Source organism: Panthera leo, chromosome C1 (genome assembly GCF_018350215.1).
Source record: "Panthera leo isolate Ple1 chromosome C1, P.leo_Ple1_pat1.1, whole genome shotgun sequence".
NCBI lineage: Eukaryota > Metazoa > Chordata > Mammalia > Carnivora > Felidae > Panthera > Panthera leo.
In genome coordinates this window covers 131,157,958-131,181,199 of record NC_056686.1, presented here as the reverse complement: position 1 = coordinate 131,181,199, position 23,242 = coordinate 131,157,958, and the positions used below count along the sequence as shown (strand labels likewise).

General features: G+C 33.4%; 1 protein-coding gene across 1 annotated transcript in view; it reads left to right on the top strand.

Moving 5' to 3' along the window:
- Nucleotides 1-23,242, top strand: part of LRP1B (LDL receptor related protein 1B) — a 1,882,572-nt gene that overhangs the window by 1,356,063 nt on the left and 503,267 nt on the right. Inside the window, exons 33-35 of the mRNA XM_042948663.1 lie at nucleotides 6,912-7,056; nucleotides 11,477-11,598; nucleotides 13,062-13,193. Of these exons, the coding sequence (XP_042804597.1) occupies nucleotides 6,912-7,056; nucleotides 11,477-11,598; nucleotides 13,062-13,193 (399 nt within the window). The remainder of the gene's footprint in view (nucleotides 1-6,911; nucleotides 7,057-11,476; nucleotides 11,599-13,061; nucleotides 13,194-23,242) is intronic.

Below are 23,242 nucleotides of genomic sequence, written 5' to 3'. Positions count from 1 at the left end.
TTATGAATTATGCTGCAATTAACATTGGAGTGTTAATATCTCTTTGATATCCTGACTTCAATTCCTTTGAATATATACCCAGATGTATGGGGTTGCTAGGTCATATGATAGTTCTATTTTTAATTTTTTTTGAGTAACCCCCATACTATTTTCTGTAGTGGCCTTGCCATTTTACATTCCCAGAGCAATGTGCAAGGGTTCCAATTTCTCCATACCCTTGCTCACATTGTTGTCTTTTTTATTTTTTCTTTAATCATAGCCCTCCTAACAAATGTGAGGTACTATCTCATTCTGGTTTGGATTTGCATTTCTTTGATGAGTGGTGATATTGAGCATTTTTTCATATACATGTGGGCCATTTGCATGCCTTCTTTAGAAAAATGTTTATTCAAGTTATTCGCCATTTTCAATCAGGGTATTTATTTTTTTGCTGTTGATTTGTAGAAATTTCATTTATTTCTTTCCTGTTTGTTTATGTATTTCTCTCTCCCTCACTATAACATAGGATCTATAAAAGCAGTCATTGTCTTCTCTCATTTTCCCACTACCTATATAGTACTTATAAATAAAATAGATGCCTGATATTAGTTGAAAAATGAATGAATGAATATTGTGAGGTCACAAGAATGGATTAAACACAAGTACTAGAGAGAAGTTGGAAAGAAATTTTAGGTGGAATCAATTCAGATTATGTCTTGATTTTAAAACTTGGTAAAGAATTTTAAATTTGAGGCAGTATATAATCAGGAAATTAGAAGAATCTTGAGCAAGGATGAGGGATGATGAAATGTATGTTTTCAGAGGGCCGCAACAACCTAGAATACTTTTTCTAGGCTATCTGTAGTCCTTTTCGTGCTGGTCACTACTTAGATTCATATTATCCAAGTCCTCATGGTCCTTCCTGGGCATAAGGTTCTTTGGTCATGGTCCTCAAGGACATGGTTCTTTCTGTTCTGCCTCTCCTCCCATTTATATGACAGCTTTGTACTGCCCCAACAGAATCCAATTGGTTATCCATAGAGACATTTCACAGAGACAGGGCATAGTTTTGTGCTACTCTTAGAAGCCTCTCCTGCCCTGAAACTAATCTAGATTAGGTTACATGGCCACCTCTATTGCCCAGGAGGCTGCAAAAGAATGTGTTTGGCATTTCGAGTGTTGCCTGTGGAAATTATTCTTCTTTAGCAGAATCGACAGGAAGGAGAGCAGCTGTTGAGTAAACAACATGGAGTCTGCCACAGGTTGACTAGCTTATAGTGGTTAGGGATAGAGGTATTTTTCTTTTCTTCTTCTCGTGTCTTCTTTTCTTTTTCTTTCCTTTTCTTCTCTCTTCCTTCCCTTCTTTTCTGTTTTCTAGTCAAGTCTGATTTTTGCAATAATGAATAAATCTGTGAAAATATGTGTGTAAATTTCTGTGTAGACATAAGCTTTTAACTACTTTGGGTAAATAACACAGAGTAGATTGCTGAATCATATGGTAGGAATATTTTTGATTTTGTAAGAAACCACCAAATTTTCTTCCAAAATAGCTGTAACATTTTACATTCTCACCAGCAGCGTATGAGGGTTTTTGTTGCATCACATTCTTGTTGGCATTTGGTGTTGTCAGTGTTCTGAACTTTGGCCATTTTAATAGGTGTCTAGTGGTATCTAATTGTTATGTTATTTTGCATTTCTCTGATCACATATGAGGTGGAGCATCTGTTCATATGCTTGTCTGCCATCTATATATCTTTTTTGATGAGGTGTCTGTTAAGGCCTTTGGCCCTTTTTTTCTTAATTTGGTTGTTTTGTTGAATTTTAAGAACTCTTTGTATGTACTTTTTTGTTTAAAGCTTATTTTTGAGAGAGAGACAGAGCACAAGCAGGGGAGGGGCAGAGAGAGAGGGAGACACAGAATCCGAAGCAAGCTCCAGGCTCTGAGCTGTCAGCACAACATGGGGCTCGAACCCACAGACCATGAAATCATGACCTGAGCCAAGTCAGACATTCAACTGACTGAGCCACCCAGGTGCCCCAAGAATTCTTGGTAAATTTTTGATAATGGTCTTTTATCAGATGTATCTTTTGCAAATATTCTCTCCATGTCTGTGGCTTGTCTTCCAAGTACCTTGATATTTTCTTTTGCACAGAAGTTTTACTTTTAAAAAGTCCATTTTATCAATTACTGGTTTCATGGATTATGTCTTTGATGTTGTAATTAAAAGGCTCAAAGTCATTTAGGTTTTCTCCTATATTATCTTTTGAGAGCTTTATAATTTTGCATTTTACATTTAGGTCAGTGTTCTCTTTTGAGTTCATTTTTGTGAAGGGTGTAAGGTCTGTACCTAGATTCATTCTCTTGCATGGAAATGCCCCGTTGTCCCAGCTGGAACACTGTTTAAGAGACTCTGTTTGCTCCATTGTATTGCCTTTGCTGCTTTGTCAAAAATCAGGTGACTGTATTTACTGAGATCCTTTTCTGGGCTCTCTATTTGATTTCGTTGATTTGTCTATTTTTTTACCAATACCACACTGTAATTAACTGTAGCTTTATACTAACTCTCTTCTCCATTACATTCATTTTTGAGCACTATCTGCCAAATACCTACATCTGAAGAGGCATAGATTGTGGGTCAGTTGTTCTTTCAAGTAAAGATGATATTCTATGAAAAAAGTAGGTCATTTTTATAAAAAAAAAAACAAAACAAAAAGGAGATAGATAGAGGGGGGAGGCACAAACCAGGAAACAGACCCTTAACAATAGAGAACAAGTTGAGGGTTACTGGAAAGGAGGAGGGATGGGTTAAATGGGTGACAGGTTAAGGAGGGCTTTTGTGATGATGACCACTGGGTTGTAGTAAGTGATGAGTCACTAAATTCTGCATCTGAAACTCACATTACCCTGTATGTTAACTAACTGGAATTTAAAAACTTGAAGAAAAAAAAGCTAATTTTCCTGGAGGTTAAACTGCATAAGTACATTTCTTCCAGACAATCATGATTTAACATGCAACAGAAGTGCTTTATGCACACTTCCCATTTTGCCACACAGATTATTAAAAAGACATGTACTAAAAGATCAAGATTTAATAAAATTAGTGCTTTTTACTGATCAATTCAGAACATTCTTAAGTAAAACAGGCTGATTTATTCATTTATTTATTTTTTCTGTAAGTGCATAGCAGTAGACAACCAATGATTTCTAGTCAGATTAGTGATACTGACTATTGGACTTTTTAGACTAATAGTCTACTTGTCTTTCTTCTTCTGTCATATTATCTGCCTTTTTCTTTGTATTATGGAAGATTTTCTCAAACACATTTCGTCGTCACTCTATTTTAAAACATATTTTTATTTAGACAAGATTTTTTAATGTTCTAAGAGGTTTCTTTAATTGGCTTTTCTCATTGAACTGGAGATTCTTGGTTCCCCTTGATATGTAACAAAGGAGAACTGGGTGTCTATCACGGATTTCCTCTTTTTTTTATGAAAATAAAACTCTTTTTACTTTGTATCTTTCTGGAGAGGGGGTGTCTCACTGGGAGCTCTGCATGCCATTGGACACTGACTTGCAGATTTTGCTTTAGGTAGGAGCTAGGGGTCAGGTTTTGCCTTCCTCAAATGCCAGAATGAAGGGAATGTTATTGCGAGACACCAGACCTAATATTTCAAGCCTGTTTGCTGAGTATTTTAATTTTTTAAATGTCTATTTTTGAGAGATTGAAAGATAGAGCACAAGCAAGGGAAGGGCAGAGAGAGAGGGAGACACAGAATCCTAAGCAGGCTTCAGTCTCTGAGCTGTCAGTACAGAGCCCACCAGAGGCTCAAACTCAGGAACCGCAAGTTCATGACTTGAGCCAAAAGTCTGACACTTAACCGACTGAGCCACCCAGGTCCCCCTGTTTGATGAGTATTTTAAAAAAGAGCTATGGTCATATTTTTATTTGAGAATTTCTATTAGTGGCTATCACCCTCTGTAAACTCAGGGCAAGGGGTTGCAGACATGGTGGTGGCAGAGGATATTACATAGAAAAATATCTTCACTTAATTATTCTATTTTTAACCTTTATTAGCACTCCCACTGAACTATTTGGAGGCTGAAATCAAGGTCATCTAGAGTTCTGTGGATAGTGATGGCTTCCACTTCTCTATTGTAAAAATCACATTATATGTTATCTTATTTTCATTTTTAATTAGAGTATAAAATAAAATTGAGAGTGGGGGAAAATTAACACTCCAGGTTGCAACTTAACCTATTTCTCCATCTTTTATACCATCTATACCATTATAAAATACCATCTTTTATACATTGTTTATAGGTCCTTAATTCTCTATGAGTGTATACATGGATTTTTCTGCTTTGTGTTTCTAAATTCCTATCACAGTGGCACATTGAAAAAACTGAAAGGGAACATACACGGGTCTAGTCTACTGTACCGTTCTAAACACCTTTTAATAAGGTCTCTACAGGGGCCCCTGGGTGGCTCAGTCAGATAAGCGTCTGACTCTGGCTCAGGTCATGATCTCGCGTTTTGTGAGACCCAGCCCCATGTGGGTCTCTGTCCTGACAGTTCAGATCCTGGAGCCTACTTCGGATTCTGTCTCTCTCTCTCTCTGCCCCTCCACTGCTTGAACTCTGTCTCTGTCTCTCTTTTAAATATAAATAAAAATTTAAAAATAATAATAAATAAAGTCTCTACAGTAAAATTTTCTATTCACAGTGAACTTTTACCTTGTTATGTCAATTCACAAGTGTAAAACAAACCCAAAAGTGAATGGGCTACTCAATGTCATCAGCATAATCTAAGCTCCATATGCATATGTCAAGAGAGAAGACTATAAACTCCATCCATCTATAGAAGGGGACACTAGAGATGAAATTAGCACCAGCAGCTCTGAAATCAGTGCTTGTTATATAATCTGGGGCCTCTATTTATTGTATGACCTGGGGAAAGCTGCTTAATATCACTTTGCCTCAGCATTCTACTGTAAAATGGTTTAATAATAGTAGTACTTAGGGATGCCTGGGTGGCTCAGTTGGTTGAGTGAACGACTCTTGATTTTGGCTCAGGTCATGATCCAAGGGTCGTGGGATTGAGTCCTGCATCACGCTCTGTGCTGAACGTGGAGCCTGTTTAAGATTCTCTCTCTCTCTCCCTCTGCCCCACTATCCCACTTGCACTTTCTCTGTCTAAAATAAAATAAAAATAATAAAGAAATAATGGTAATACTTGCCTTCTAGAATTGTTTTGAAGATTAAATGTATTAATCTACCTTCAGTGTTTACAAATGTGTATTGTACAAAATCAAATTCAGTAAGGGGTGATTATTGTTCATATCTGTATTAGTATCCTTCTTAAATATCTGAAACTAGGCCTTGGTTTAGTCAAAATATCATAGCATTTGAATGAGAATAAATGAACTGTGAAGGTAAAGAGTTTTTTTGTTTTGTTTTTTGTTTTTTTTTTTTTTTTTTTTTTCACAAAATTAATTAACCTTTGACTTCTAGGTAAAAATTAATGCGGTCCCAATTGTTATTAGTTAGGCTTTTGTTGAAAAGTCTAAATTGTTTAAAACCTTTATAATTTTGAACTTTATTTTGAATTACTGCCTTTCCTTAATTTTTTTAAAATAAATGTTTATTTATTTTTGATAGAGCGTGTGGGCAGGGGAGGGGCAGAGAGAGAAGGGGACAGAGGATCCAAATCAGGCTCTACACTGGTAGCAGAGATCCTGATGTGGGGCTCAAACTCATGAACTGTGAGATCATGACCTGAGACAAAGTCCAATGCTCAACTAACTGAGCCACCCAGGTACCCCTCTTTAAAATTTTTAATGCAGTCAGCATGGAGTTGTAGAAAGAACACAAGTTTTGGAGATAGGAAGACAAAGTATAAAAATTTGATTGGGGTGCCTTGGTAGCTCAGTTGGTTTAAGTATCTGACTCTTGGTTTTGGCTCAGGTCATGATCTCACAGTTCGTGAGATTGAGCCTTGCATTGGACTCTGCACTGACAGTGTGGAGCCTGCTTGGGATCCTCTGTCTCCCTGTCTCTCTGCCCCTCCCCTGCTCATCCTGTCTCTTTCTCAAAATAACTAAACTGAAAAACAATTTTTTTAATTTAATTAATCTCTATGAATCTTAGAGTCTTCATCTATAAAATGAGAATGGTAATAGTTTCTTTATAGTTTCTCTATGATAATTTGAAATAAAATGATAATAAATCTATCATCTTCACCAGCATGCTAGCTTCCTTAGGGTTGGGACTATTTTTTTTTTTTAATCTATGGAACATTACAGAGTGTCTACTACCAAAAAACATTCAATACGTGTCCTCAACACATAAACTGAACAGTTTACATTATTAACATTTTGAAGAAAGGGTCATAAGTTGTGCAAAAAAATAAAAGAGTTATGAAGAGTTATGAAGAATTCAGTAATGAGAAGTACAAATTATTAAAAGCTTACATACTGTAAACAAAAATAGGACAATATTTTCTTATAATTGCCCGGATATTTGGTTGGATTTTGCCATTTATTTACAGATGTTGTAGAGCACTAATGTGATCATGTGTACATATGTAAATAATGTAGTCTGTATTCTATATTAATTTGAAAATGCTTTTATTTATAGTCTATATGAAAAAGAAAAAGAAAAGTTTTTTTTTTTTTGTTTTTTTTTTTTTTTTACGAAAAAGAAAAGTTAAAGGCAGGAATCTCTGATTGGAGAGGAAGGAGGAAAATTTAAATAAATATCATTGTGGTTTGTATTTTTAAAAGAATAAAAGAGATTTTATTTTTTTCTCCTTAGACACAGAGCTTGGGAATGTAACAAAAGAAATCAGAAAGTATTATACTTTACTGGCTGTTTATTATTATTTAATAAGATGATTATCTTTTTCATAGAAAAAATCTTTTCATTTTTATAGATAAGAAACTGTGGTGGGCAGACCAAAACTTAGCTCAGCTGGGAACCTGCAGCAAAAGGGATGGAAGAAACCCCACAGTCCTACGAAATAAGACTTCTGGGGTTGTTCATATGAAAGTGTATGATAAAGAAGCACAGCAAGGCAAGTCACACTGTAATGAATTTGTGCCACCTTTTGAATATATAATGTTCTCTCTTTTCATATTATTTTCTCAATTCAACAATTGAAAGGTTTGTATTTTTGCTTCTAGTAAAAAAAAAAAAAGCGGGGGTGGGTGGGTGGGAGGCAAATACTGCTTAATACTACACAAGAAATTCCTTTGACATCAGGTATATAATGAGCTTTCAAAACATTAGCAGAGCCACCCAAGGAATCTTAATTTGTCAGGTCTTCAAAGAAGTCTTATCGCGTTCTTGATTTCAAAATATAAGAATAAGAAAAAATCCCAGCAAAATATATGGAATATATAATTAAGCCCAGAACCTGAATGAACCAGGGGACTTCAAATGGACTATGTCAACGGAAGAATTTCACATCCAAAAAGCACTGCATTGTTTGGCTCTAAGCATTTTACTTTTTTGTTTTTGCTTGTCCAAATGGTGTGCAGTGAAATGGAGTGAGAGAACTAACAGATGGTTTACATAGGTGGACTTGTCACATTGCCCGAATGGCAATTAGATTAGAGATGCCAGCCAGGACAGCCCCACACCTGCTAGTCCTTTCTTAGTTTTTGTTTCATGACCCATGACATTTAGCAGCACTTGTTTTCTAGCAAAAACATTTTTCTGTATTATACTTCCTTACCTCAGTCTCTGCCATGAGACCCTTAGCTTCATATACTTTTCTTCTTAGTAAAAACATTTCAGGAAAATGTAAAGGGATTTTCATCTAAAGGAGTTGGACATATAGACCAAAACAGAGAATAGTATAGGTAGAAATAGTGAACCAAGGGGATCGCTGATTCTGAAGACCGGTAACAACCATCATTCAGGCAGAATTTATTGGTGATACCAATTGGGAGCCATACCTGCATATCCAGAGACAAAATGAAGACCAGATTTATGGTTGCCTTCCCTGTACAAAAGCATGGGCAAATTTTGGTCTGAAATCCTTCCTGAAATTACCTGGAAAAAATTTAAAAGAATTGCTTTAGAATAAAAAATAACGATGAAGTGATTACTGGGCTCCTTTCATGGTTCAGAAGATACCAATACCGAAACCCTTATGCATAAAACTGTATTTCCTCTCTGATATATTTTTAAATCACTGTCTATAATAATGAACAGGAGTGTTTTCACCAGTAATTTTGTAATGGAAGATTTCTGTATCAAAATAAATAATTTTACTGGCATACAAGTCATGGGGAATATATTATATAATTGAGAATAAAACGCTGGTACTCAGTAAATAAAATATTGTGACATTTTTGTGGATTTCAATGTGATATATTTACAAAGAATAAAAACTTAAAATACTATGATAAATGTTAGTTCATAGTCTATACTTAATGAGATTATACCCAAAAACGCATTAGAAAATACAACAGAGGGACAGATACATTATTTCTAAAAAGGATATTTTAAAAAATATATATTCATTTTTTTATCAAAATGTGAACAAACACATTGTTTGAAATTGTATATTAGTTTAATATATAGAGTATTCCTAGATACAGTCCCAATAAAGTTTATTGGAGGAAAAATTTATTATGTTTCCTCACTTTTTTGCTCATGTGCATAAATTGTTGTCTCGTAAGAGTTTAATCCTACAAGTAGAGTTGGCATTTTATGCATCGTGAAAGTATTACTAAATTGACAAGGACCTGCAGTACTTAGAAATTAATGGTGTAATATGACTAAGCTTAAAATTCAGTGAGAATACTATTTTTACTGAAAAAATATGCTGATAAAAGCATCTGTATTAAAGAGAATCCCATTAACGGAATCACGGCAGGTACCTTAAAAGCTTCATTACTATGAAATATGAGCAATTTAGGATTATTTAAGGTTAACATTACTACTTCTTTGGATTTCAAAGTACAATTAGCTACTTCATTTATCATTTTTGACACAGATCACTGGAGAGCCGGGACTTCTCGTTAGTCAAGTGGACTTTCTGACTCTACTAGAGAATTGGGGCATGAAGTTTGAACATCAGTATCATTGCAAAATATTAAGCCAAGCTAATATTTCTAATTTGCCAGATAATCACTACCAAAATTACTGTCTTTTAAAATCTAATATTTTCCTACATCAATTCTTTATTTAATAGGCAAAGATAAATACTGTAAATAATGATTCATTTCAATTATTTTTTTCCTTTCTGTCTCCCTATTAGAGACCAAAATGATACATGAAATGCATGTTGTTGTACAACATAATTGTTAACATAGGCTAATTTTATTTTTTGTCAAAAATAAGTATGATACAATATGTATTGCTATTATTACAAATAGATTTAAAAATGCACAGTCCCAGAAGTTCCTTTTCTGTTATTTTTTCACATATTTTTATATCATCAAGGTTATAGAACTCTATATTTTTTGAAATTTTAATTCTCTTCCTGAATCTATTTTTTTAACTTCATTTCCTTGTTTCTCCTTCTCTCCACTTGGTGTTTCTTCAAACTTTATAGTTAAAGCATTTCTTGTCAATATTTTCTCAGTTTTTCAGTCTTTTGTAATAGTTGAAATAAATCTATAACAAAATGCCTAAGTCCATAGATTGGCGTTGCGTTAATATATGTTTATGCGCTTCCTATAATATAAAATATATTTAAGTTCAGTATAGATTACTGTAAGTCTATATAACTACAGATCAAGGTTAGTATAGATTGCTGTAAACTATGTAACTATGTGCTATATAACAGTAAATGTAACTGTCTCTTAAAGTAATCAGAGATCTGAAGGTTTATCTTCATATATAAGTATGTAAAAAGTCAGCTTGAGGAAAGGGGAAATAAATCAACTAATCTTCATTAGTTTATATAAGAGATAAAGGTAATCATTTCAAAAGTTCAGGGCAACTCAAATCCTAGTATGTGGCCCTATATAGGATGGAGTTCGTCATTGACTGAACTGGCAGCTATTGGAAATTAGGAGAGAATGTGGTAGATCTCCTGATGAGAAATCTCCCAAGTTGAGGGTATTTCACACTTCAAAAATGACAGAGCTCATGACAGCTTCGATTGAACAATTAAATCCCATCAGACTGTCTTGAATTCAGGAGATGAGAAATAATGAGCTGCATTGGTATTTTGAATTTTCCATAGAGCACTATTGATATATAGCTTTCATCATGCTTTGTAATTCTCAGTGGATTTACTGCACTTCGTATTAGAGCTTGAACATCCAGTAAATGGCATTGCATGCCCTAGAATAATAAAAATGTTGTAAAAATGGGATATTTAATGAACTTGCTGGGTAAGATTGTAAATTACTTAATGTCACGCTACCAGGTTTAATTAGCACATTGGGCCTAGTAAATTCAGTGGAACATCTTTCTAGAATGCCTACCTGTGATTACCTGACTAATATTTGTCATTGCTACTACACAGGAATAAGGAGGATTAATATGCCAATTAATTAGATGACTCTTGTGGGTATGTTTTAAATATATTTGGGGAGAATTATGTTCCTAGGAATAGCAAAATTTATTTCCTTGCTTTTTAAAAATTATATATATATATATATATATATATATATATATATATAATATACACACACACATATATACATATATATATATATACACATACATGTATGCGTATATGTACTTCCTTTTAGCAGCGTAGTCTTCAAATTGAGTTAGTAATATAATTTAACAGTGATTTATTTGACATATTTGGATAAAATATTCCTGAAAATGAAGTAACTATAGAGTTGAAGTGAAATATAGTAGTCAAAAAAGAAAGATTTCCTAGTTCCTGTGATCTTAAAATATTGTAAAGGTCTATAACAGTATTCATGACAAACCAATTTCACTTGTTCTTCTGTAGCTGTGAATCTTCTCATGAATCATCATTTGCTTTGAAAAAATAGGTTTTAATTATTTATTTTTAAATCTATGTTTTGAGACATAATTGACATAAAGCATTGTACAAGTTTAAGATATATAAGGTGTTGATTTCATACATTTATATGTTGCAATATAATTACCACCTTAGTATTAGCTCCTAACTCTACCATATCACATAATTATCATTTCTTCTTCGTGATGGGAACAATTAAGATATGGTCTCTCAGCAACTGTGAATTGTAATTAAAGTTTAATTGATACTATAAATTAATTATAGTATTGCTGTCTATAATCACTATGCCATGCATGAGATCTCCATTCACTTTTTTGGGAGGGCAGACTTCAACTATAACATGCCACTTCGAATTATTCAAGACACTCAAACATAATACTAACCAATATAAAACAGCTACATTTATAAATCAACAAAAGCATAAATATTTTGTTCATATTATTGGTATTGAATGATACTCCAATTTTATTAAATTTTATAGTTTATTTTTCTTGAATTTTATATTTCTTTTGCTCGTTTTCCTTCTATTCAGGCAGCAATTCTTGCCAACTAAATAATGGTGGATGTTCTCAGCTTTGTTTACCAACATCTGAAACTACAAGGACTTGCATGTGTACAGTGGGATATTATCTCCAAAAGAACCGAATGTCATGTCAAGGTATAAGGTCTTGAAAAATTTAATTCTAATGAATTTACTTTATCCATGCAGATCTGAGGCAACATGATGTAGTTAAAAAATAGAAAAAAAAATATTAGCTTCTTTTTGGATTCTGGTTCACTGCTCAGTCTCATATATGAAGGATTTTTAATGTACCTAAAATATTTTAAGTATTACTGTTCTTTAAAGCTTCATATCTTTTTTTTAGTTATTTTCAAGAAATACAGTTTATTGTCAAACTTTTAGCCAAACCCAGTAGAAGCTACCTTAACTTGAATAGGCAAAGGTTGAAGTAAAAAGCGGTAATTGACCAGTTACAGTTACCATCCAATCTGAATCCAGTTATGTTTACTTTCTTTTAACGATTTAAGAGAAAGTACATAAAGGCTGTGAGGTCTCTGAATTTCTCAGCTGAGAGAGAAGAGCCCTGCCAAAGAACTGGCACCGAACAGACCCATCTTCCTATTTCTTGTTTCATGGATTCTGGCTCTAAGACTCAAAGAAATTTGGTTCTAGAATGATCTTATTATTCAATGATCATAGCTTAATTTCATTTTTAAAAAGTTTCAGTCTTATATGAGGAATGTTTGTTAATGTTATCACATGCTTTCTTTTAAATAAAATATTTATATGGCACTTATGTACTAGGCACTGTTCTAAATACTTTAAACATATTAATTCACTTAATCCTTATACTAACCCTTGAGGTAGGTCTCTTATTATTGCCATTTTAGAGATGTGAAAACTGAGGCATAGTGAGATTAACTAGCTTGCCTGAGTCACACAGTAAGTAGTAAAGACCCATGTAAACCTAGGAATTCTAATTTTAATAAGAAAATATGTGTCAAAAACATGTTCTAGCATATTAGAAAAAGTCATAAACAGCATGCAGACTTCTGGTAGTCAGCTTTTATGTATGTTTATTTTAGGACATACTTTTGATGCTAGAATGGCAAGGTGTTAGTAAAAGTGAAGTACTTTTATATTTTTAGTGTTCAAAATGATTTAAAACTAACTTTATTAGAAAAGTAACAGTGATATAGTTACCTAAAATTATATATAAAATCAAAGTTTATTATCATATATAAACAACAAGGTAACTGGCCATTAGAAAAGAGGGGATGAATTTTGTTGTGAGGTCAGGTGTGTTTTCAAGAATTACCTGCCTCTGTTTTTGTGAAAGTCTAGTTCCAGATCAGTAGTGTTGTCACTACCTAGGAACTTTTCAAAAATTTAAATGATTTCTCCTCTTCGATGGGGGCCTGGTAATCTGTGTTTTAACAAGTCCTCTAGGAGATTCTGATGCATACCCAAGTTTGAGAACCACTAATCTCTCTATCTATCTTTCAACTAGTCAGAAGTGTAGTGTACAATTTTAAAAAAATAAGGTAAAAATAATGCTAGTAGAATAATTTTAATTTTAAATATTCATTTGGAGCTTTTTTTTTCTTTTTCCAATTTAGGTATAGAGTCATTTCTTATGTACTCTGTTCATGAAGGAATCAGGGGAATACCTCTGGAACCAAGTGACAAAATGGATGCATTGATGCCTATATCAGGAACTTCATTTGCTGTTGGAATAGATTTTCATGCAGGTAAATAGCTTTTTATTCATAATTTATATATGATGTTTTTACTTGATTTATTAAACATGATGCAAATATAACCTTTCCCTCTGTACTCTGAGAGTCAAGATGAGGAACAAGAAAGTAAATTGGTAATGAATTTTTAAGCCAAATACAAATTGCTCTAAATATGTTTTCCTGAAAAAAAAATCAAGTAAAAATTTCCTAAAATAAAGCATTTGAGTTGCAAATACCTGAAAATGCCATGATTGACAATCGGTTGCTTCATTTTTATTTCTCTCCTTTCAAAATGACACCTTTACTTTTATTCAATTATAGATATGTATATATATATATAAAATATTTTGTTTGAGAATATACATAAACCATAATCTTATTTAAAATATTTCCAGAATGATTATCTATTCTAACATTGGTAGTAGAATATTAGATCCAAATAACAAGAAAACAATTATAAATTCTGTGACATTTAAATTACTTTTGAAGACGGTATGTATAATTTTGGAGTCAGATTTTATCCTTACCTTCTTGTTTTAGCAAACAGTGAAAAAAAGCATATTGGACACTAACATTTTCTGTGGCTTACATAAATGTGTGACTGGAAATTGATAGTAGACACTGTCCAATTTATTGAAGTAAACGTGTGTATGTGTGTGTGTGTGCTAATTGCTAAATTCAGAGATAGTATAAGCATTAGATATGCTTTGGCATTTATACTCAGATTTTTTTTTCTACACTTGTGGGTCTAACTTTATAAGAGCAAATTTTTCTGCTGCTCATCCAACTAAATCTTATGTTTCCCATATTAATGTTTTAGTTCTGAAGATGTACATGCATGTTTACAGTGTTGTGTTTTTTTTTGTAATTGTAAAGACAATTTTATCTAATTCTAAAAAAACAAGTAGTTCTTAGATTTATAATCTTAAAATCCTTAAGCATCAGCATGTGGGATTCTGGCTGTAAGCTTATTTTTTTTTCCCTCAGCTCTAACACTTTGTTTAATCATGTGTTAATGAAATTCCTGGCTACCACTTAATGAGTTACTGAGGATCTTTACTTTCCTTAAGTAAATTATTTTGTACCCAATGTTTGGAATCATATAGAGGCACACTTTCTACATTTTTAAAAGGATGTTTCCTAAAAGGAAATTCAGACAAATATAGTATATTTTATTGAGCATTATGTAAATTTTGCTAAGATGACAATGTGATTTTTGATCAAACCTTCATTATACTTGGAAGGTTCACTAACCTACCATGCATAATCTACCCAGTCTCTTAATTATAGGCATCTTATTATTTAGAATTTTATCATATAGTATTTAGTAAATGCAAAAGTGCAAAATGAAGAAAAGGTGAACTTCTTGAAAAGATGTTATGTACATGTATAATTTTTAGTAAGTACACATAATCCCTTGTTTTAACTGTTATCCTATATTTGATTCTTTTAAAGACTTCATAATGATTTTTGAAAGCATTTAAAACATTTCTATAAGGTAAAATATTGAAACATTTGGTGTAAATGTTCTGATTAGATCACTAGTAAATTTCTTTTTTCTTAAGGGTAGACTGATTATTTGTATAAGTTCGCTCTGAGGCTTTATATTGGCCCTGAAATGGTTAAGTTTCATATAATGTGCCACAACACAGCTAAACAAATATTTTTGTTTGCAGAGAATAGTACTCTCCCTTTTTCTAGATTTCCAATAATTTTTAATATCATAATAAACTTATTTTGCATCAGAGTAGTTTTTCATCAGAGTGTTCTTCATATCATACCTGCCATATTTTTAAATTAAATTTCTAGAAAGAAATCATTTTTAGAAAATCTATTTCTTCTAAATGTAAAAGGATATAGGCATATGGAATAGTCATATAAAATTAAAGTGTTCAAGAATGTATTAAAATCCCTATTGTTAATCAGAAAATAGCAGCGCAAAACTTGCTTTGAAATCTGAGGATTAGACAGACAGACACTCGGGGCAGCAAAACATAGAGTTGGAAGAGGCGAGACTTTTGCAACAGGCAACTAGAATTCTAATTCCAGTTTACCCTCTTACTACTCTGTGAGGTTTGTAAGTTAGTTAATATATCTGAGGCTCAGTTTCTTCAGTTTATGGAGTGTGGGAATATTCAGATTAATGTATACAAATGTTTGACACAGTGCCTGACATATAAGGGAACTAAGAAGATAGTAGTGATATCTAATAATAGAAAGTAATAAATTGCAGAAGTAAGCATATGTGGTCTATGTGTGTGTAATATATATATTTACAAACATGCCCTGGAAGCCATATTTAAACTTCTAATTAGCAATGTTGTTTTTTTTTTTTTTTTTTTTTTTTCTGTTCTCTTGACTGATACTATACTTTCTGTCCAGTTATCTGCATAGAATAGTTGTTCCTTAACTTCTAGGGGAAAGAGTATATTAGTAAAATTCCTTAGTAAAGATGAACTCAATAATGATGATAATGAACATTATATAAAGTAGATAAATAAAGCTCAAAAAGTAATACCAGCTCTTTGAAGTCATTCAGTATAAACCTAGGAGGCCAGCAGACAGTGCTTAGATAAGGAACCAAGTAAAGCACTAATATTGATGATGGTAGTGGTGGTATTAAGAGCTTCCAACCACTTCTGCACATACCTTTTATGTTTCCATCTATTTCACAGTCTGATCCTTCACTAATTGTATTTTAAGAAAATATATTAGGATCAGAGTAAGTGTCAGCAGCTTGATTTACGGTATCATTATAGACAGTATGTAAGCTCTGTGGCTTTGTTGTAGAGTGAAGTTACTCCAGGGAGGAAGGAAACAAAATGACGAATCGCTCCTGAGCAAAGTAGAGAAACCAGTTTTTGGTGCATCAACTTTTTTTTCCCCCACCAAAGCCGTTATGTTTTACCTGATTATAAGTTCTTCCACTATTAGTTCTCTTTGCAGATATTCCATATTTTCTTCTTTCATTCATGGCACTCACATCTGTGACATAATCCCTACTTTAGGATCAATCAAAGATAAAGATGACAGAATGGAAGGGCATAGTTGCTCCTTATTCTAAACAACAAAAACAACAAAACAAACAAAAACCTCCCATCATAATAAGTAGATGGTGTGAAGGAGAATCATTTCTTGAGTATAACCATCATAATTTATGTCTTATTATTTTATTACCACAGTTTTACAGAGATAAATCCATTGTTCAAACCTGTACATTTTGTGAGGATTAACATCTGAATCCTGCTGGCTTTGAGTCCTAATGAATTACAGTTTCTGCAGTGAAAGGGTTTCTTTCACCAGAGGAAGCAATTCTGGGTACTATCCACAGAAGAAAGAACACCCTGTGGCTAGATTTAAAATGTTCAAAGCATTTTTTATCACTTCAATGGAAAAGTCCCATTCCACTGAAAAAAAAAAAAATAATAAGCTTTGAAAATCCTTGCCTACTGAGTGATATTCCTCCTGATGAATGAATATTGGATTTGATGCTTTAAAAGATATATTTTAGGGTCTCCTGGGTGGCTTCATTTGGTTGAGTGTCCAACTCTTGATTTCTGCTCAGGTCATGATCCCACAGTTCATGAGATCCAGCCCCGTATCAGTCTGTGTGCTGACAGTGCAGAGCCTGCTTGGGATTCTCTCCCTCCCTCTCTCTCTGCCCCTCCCCCACTCATGCTCGCGCTCTCTCTCTCTCTCTCTCTCTCTCTCTCTTTCTCTCTCTCGTTCTTTAGCCTCTCTTTCTCTCTCTCAAAATAAATGGAGATACTTTAAAAAAAATTAAGATATATTTTAGTTAGGAGAAAAACCTTCAAAACAAAGTCCATTGTTCCAGTTAGTAGTGTGGGGTTCAGTATGTAATGCTCTATTCAGCCTGCCCCTCTCCTGCTTTGAGAGTATTTATCCTTTTTTATAATGAACCCATACTAGGATATTACTTGAAGATAAAGATTATTTATCTGAAAATTTCAATCTTCTATTATTTTTTTCATCTTTTATATCTGTTCAACTTTTTGTCATCCAACTCAATATTAACACATGTTGGTTATGATCTAGTAGGTGTGAAACATCACAGCTAAGTTGCTGTAGAGGATAAAGATAAACAAGGAATAGCTTCTAAGTTAATACACATATGGATGATCTGTAGGGTTTTTTGTTTGTTTATTTTGTCTTTCAAGAGAACATCAAAAGACTATTATTTGGATGTCATTGCTCGGCACTCCCTATGGAGAATATTTTAATGTTTTTTTTACACCATGACATAGTGATGTAGCTATTAAGACAAAAGACACTGAAGGGACATGTCCTTATAACTTCTATTAAAACCCATGGAATGTATAACATGAAGAATAATCCCTGATCTGAACTGTAGATCCTAATATAAACTATGGATATTCCAATTTAGGTTTATCAGCTGTAGCAAATGTACCACTCCAAATGAGATGCTGACAGTTGGGGAGGCTGTGTATGTATTAAAGGAGAAAGCACGTGGGAGCTCTCCACTCAATTTGTCTGTGAATCTAAAACTGTTCTAACAAGTCTATTTGAAAATTTAAGTGAAGGAAACTATATGACAAAATACCATTGCCACATTTACACATTTGAGTGTCAACTACTTACATGAAATAATCTCTCTGTAATCATTCCACAACATTTGGATATATCTTTGACCGTTAGAACAAGAAGGAACATTTGCTACCAGGTTGTAGCATTCCCTCAGGTTACAGATAAGGAAACTGGAACCCAGAGAGATCAAGAGGTTGTACGGTATGGAGGATCCTATTTCCAGTTCTTTACACTACGCCAGCCTGCACTTGTAACCAGTGAAACAAAATTTTGTTTAGACATTGTTGGCATTACTTGATAAACTTCATTGCACTTCTGCAAATTTGTGCCTGTAGAAGATTATATTTTATTTTGGTCATATGCTGAATCATTGAATCATGTGACCTTAAACCCATTTAATAATTGAAGCAGGTGACACTCAAGTGAGAGTCTCTTTTTCTTTCCCTGGAAGCTTAGAAAACAACTATTTACAAATTTTTTTTTTAGTAACCATTTTGTCACCAACCAAGCCACAGAAGAATTTATAGAAAGAGTTCTTTTTATGTCACTAACAGCAATAGCTTAAGAAATATAATACTGTTGCTTTGGGACATTTTTTCAATTTTATGAAAACCATTTCTGTGGCTACAAAGTGAATTTTTAGGACTGGTTCATTTCTTCTTGTTCTTGTGACAGTGAACCAATACTACTTTGTGTTGCCATTTCGAACTTGCTTCAAGACTGTATTTTCAAATCATGTGAAAGGTGTGTATGTATTTGTAGATGTTAAAGTCTGGTATATCTTTCAAGAGGGAAAGGAGTAACTACCACAAGAAAACAAAAACTTTTCAACACTGCCCGGGAGACGAATAACATAAACATACATAGAATAAGGAACTATAGGTTAAACAAATTATTGTGTATATCTCACAAATCATTTTTGGATAATTTCTAAACTCAAAATGTAAACAAACAAACAGCTTTCTTAGGCATCTGAATTATTCAATAGGTTACTGAAAACCAAAAGCCCAGAAGATGTACAATGATTGCTTGCTAAGATTAAGGCTTTCATCAACTTTCGTCTTACTGAGAGAATGGCTCAGGCAGTTAGCACTCCTCATGAAAGTAAAACCTGTCAACACCAGCTTCAGACTAATTCATGCAAAGCACATCCATTCTGTATTTTGGTACCTCTCTTTTTCCCTCTCCTGAGTTAGTATATGCTGCTATATTTCTTTTTAGTGGCTAAGGATTCTTTTCAGCAAAGCTACACTCATATTTGATAGTCTAATATATTTCTGTACTCTTTTCCTTATCAACACTGAGTTAGCATGAAACCTATACTCAAAAGGCCCTACTACACTAATTCACAGTAAATTATTAATAGCTGCTAAGAGATTTACAAGTTATCTTTCTAAGTGTGTTTGGGCAAAGCACAGTATTTTAACCCATACCATAAATACAACTAAAGCACCACTAAAAAATTGTGAAGAAAGTATTTTTATAGATAGGTCAGTCTTCTGGAGGTTTTCCAAATTACCCTGTCCTCTGACTTGTAGACAATAGATTGCCACCTGTTTATTCCCAGAAGCTCAGTCCTGGATATGGTAACAGGTCAAATGATAATATAGAGGTCTCCTTTAGCTTAGGTACACTGATACCATTAGTGCTGTTAATGAAATGTGACCTTAAAAAAGTGTTTTAACCTTGAAAAAGTGTTTTCCCCCATTTTAAGAAAACCAATAATATATTAGTCTATTTTTCTTTTTGACACCCTTTCTTTTAAAAAAAATAAAAGAGGTATGCTTCAGCTTCTAAGATTATTGATCATTAGTTTTTAATCAAGTAGACAATTTTCTAGTTAATAGAGAAAAATGGAAGTTATTTAATTGATTCTGGACTGGTCATAAACAGTGGATCTTTAATTCCTTTTTATCATTTTGCTTTTTTCTTCTCCAGGGACAATAAGTAGCAAGTGTAGTAAGTGGATTCTTTGGGGACTTTAGAAGAATAAAGAACTAATTATTTCCATGAATTCCTTACTACTTTTAGAACAAGGACTTGGCTGAAGTAGAAAGGCTAGAAATAGGGCTCCTGGGTGGCTCAGTTGGTTGAGAGTTGACTTTGGCTCAGGTCATGATGTCACAGCTCACCTCGTGAGTTCCAGCCCTACATTGGTCTCTGTGCTGACAACTCAGAGCCTGGAGCCTGCTTTGGATTCTGTGTCTCCCTTTCCTCTGCCCCTTCCCTGCTTATGCTCGCTCTCTCTCTCTCTCTCTCTCTCTCTCTCTCTCTCTCAAAAATAAATAAACATTAAAAAGAAAATTTTAAGAAGAAAGGCTAGAAATAAAATTAATCACCCAAACAGAGTTAGAAGTAGGAAGTTTGAAAGAGAAAAAAGATGAAAATAACATCAAAGAACCTCAATATTTATTGAACACTTACTATATTATAGGAATGTTGTTGGGAAACTTTTTGTATTTATGCCATGTAATTAATCAGAATAATCTGTTGAGGCAGGTGGAATGTTCATTGTAACAGTGAAGAAAGTGGGTTTGGGAATAAAATATGGATGCAGAAGAGAGTTGGTTACTTTGAGATGCTCAAATGAAATTCTGCAATCAGGATTTGCCTTTGAGTTTTTGCCCTTAGTTTGACATAAATAATGAATCAAATAACCAGTAGTTAAGTAACCAACATTGGATCCCTAATAATTTCATAATGAGAATTTTAGTCCTATTGCAGTGATGATTGGTAAAGAGATTTCACAGTATCAGGGCTTGGTATTTGGGGGGAATGATGATAATATATAATATGGTCACCAAGTATAGGATAGCCCCTGCTAAACTTAGGGACAGAAGACGAATAGTACAGCCTCATCTGAGAGGTCAGTGAGGGAAATGATGATGATCATTATTTAAAGGGGAAGGGGAAGAAAAAAGAATGTCCCCTATATTTGTATTATTTATTGCTACATAACAAACTACCAAAATTTAGCAACTTGAGGCAATAAACATTTATTATCTTATAGCTTCTATAGGTCAGCTTATAAGGTTGCAATCAAGATGTTGGCCAGAGACATGCTCTCATCAGGCGGCTCAACCAGGGAGAAATTGCTGCCAAGTTCATGTGGGTGTTGGCAGGGTTCAGTTCCTTGTGAGCTGTTTGACAGAGGTCATAGTTCCTCACTGAATACTGACCTCAGTTTCTTGTTACGTGGGCCTAGGATAGGAAACTTCACAACGTGATTGCCAGCTTCCCTTTGGGCTAGTGAACAATACAGTGAGAAATGGCACACACGAGGTGAAAGCTAAACCTTTTGTAACCTAATGGCAGAAGTGTTATCTCATCATGTTTGGTACATTCTATTTATTAGGACCTAGCATCTAGGTACATCCCACACTCAAAGGGAAAGCATGAAAGAAGAGACTCAATTCCAGGTGTTGGGAATCACTGGTTTCTTCATTAGTATTACTGATGTTTTATCCCTACTATCACCACACATTATTGTCTAAGAGACAAATTTTGACGGTTGGTTCAGGCTATCAATGATGTCACTGTGTAGGTAGCATCTGTGTTATGACTTAAATCCTTTAACAAAAGCCAACAACTTCCTCCACCACCCCCCTCTTTTACACTTTTGTTTTGACCAGTGTCTAGAAAAGTCTTCATGTAATAGTAACTTACACTAAATCTTCTCCTGACAACTCTCTGGCACAAAAGCTCTTTAAGAAAAGCTTTCAAGAAAATTCTTATAGCTATATAGGATTGCCTGGGGGATCTAAAGGTGTGTAACATGAACAGAATTGTTAGTGTAGTTACTTTCTTTTTTGTCACCAATACAGAGTGTTGACTGATGTTAACTACACTTAGAATGGGTTCTAGCATTGCATCAAGTGTCCCTTTCCAGAGATTTGTGGCCAGAAAAGGAACTCTGAAGAAGTTATTTGGCAACAATCACCAGTTCTTTATGCCTACCATGGTGCACAAGAGGAATTATGCAAATCTAAGGATGGCATGTTATCTTCCATCATTTACTATGAGTAAAACATTCTGTCAGTGAATTCATCTGGGACTACGTTGAAAAACAAAATAAAGTTGATTGCTTTATCCTAGAAGATTATTTATTTATTTATTTATTTATTTATTTATTTATTTATTTTTACTAGGGACTGAATGAGAGGAGCTAGATGTAAATTAAGTAGGAAAAAATTCGGATGGAACCACAAATGGAAGTTGGTTGTAAGTGTATTAAGCACTAGAATAGATTATTTAAGTGTTATGAATCTCTGGCTCTAGAGCATTTTAGAGTTAAGACAAACAAACAACTTCTTCTGAATAATGATTTCTCTTGGTTTCTTCCAGCTTTTTCACTATTCAACTTCCAATATTAACAACTTCAACAGTAATAACCTATAGGCTGGTTTTAAAAAAAATACATCTATTTTCTTAGTCAGCAGTCACTAAAACCTATGTGAACAAAATCAGAATTAGGCTTGCATAGTGTAAGCATAGAAAGTAGACTGTACTATAGAATCTGTTCTTTTCTTCAAGAGAAAACCAAATGTTGACAGGGAGATTCCATTTTTGTTGCTGCTTTCTTCACAGTTAATATACTAAAAAGAATTGATGATTTCATAGTATTTCAAGGTTCTAACTATATAAGAAAAGTTTTTTTGAAAATTCTGAATAAAAGGATTCAAAAATTTTATTTTGTCACCTATAATATATTATTCTGATTAGTAGGGATAAGAGCTAAGTTCTAATGATCATTCTTATTTGCAACTGTATTTAAATTGTGATGATAGATTTGTGGGGTTTTTTTCCATTCATTGTTCTCCGTTAATAGTATTTTAGTGGCAAAATAACTGATATTTTGATCTCACTTAGCTCAGATTGAAATTTATAGTTACAATACAGGATACCAGTGAGTATAGTTGCATACTCAATTATTTTCAGTGTTCATGTGAAATCCTGCTAACTCAAAATAGTGATGAGTGAATGAAAAGTGGACAGCTCAACCAATAAATGTTATTAAAATATGTTTGAGGAGCAATAGTCATTAGTTCAGGAAACATGATGACAGATATCAATTTATAATTAAATAAGTACTTTCATTTATTTAAAAATTCTTTATTAAAATCATACATTATAGGAAATTTAGAAAATTAGGAAATATGAAATAAAATTGTAACAAAAATCGTACTACTACTATTAAACATACAGCAAGTATTAATATCTTGGTGTGTTAATCTTTTTATCATTTTATTTTATTTTTTCATCATTATAGGTGTACTCTTTAATCTTCATCTCCTATTTCTCCCATTCCCCCATCCACCTCCTCTCTGGTAACCATCAATATGTTCTCTATAGTTAGGAATCTGTTTCTTGGTTTCTCTCTCTCTCTTTTTCCTTTGCTCATTTGTTTTGTTTCTTAAATTCGATGTGTAAGTGAGATCATATTGTGACATACTGATATTTGTGCTGTTTTTTAAATACAAATCTTATCATTGATA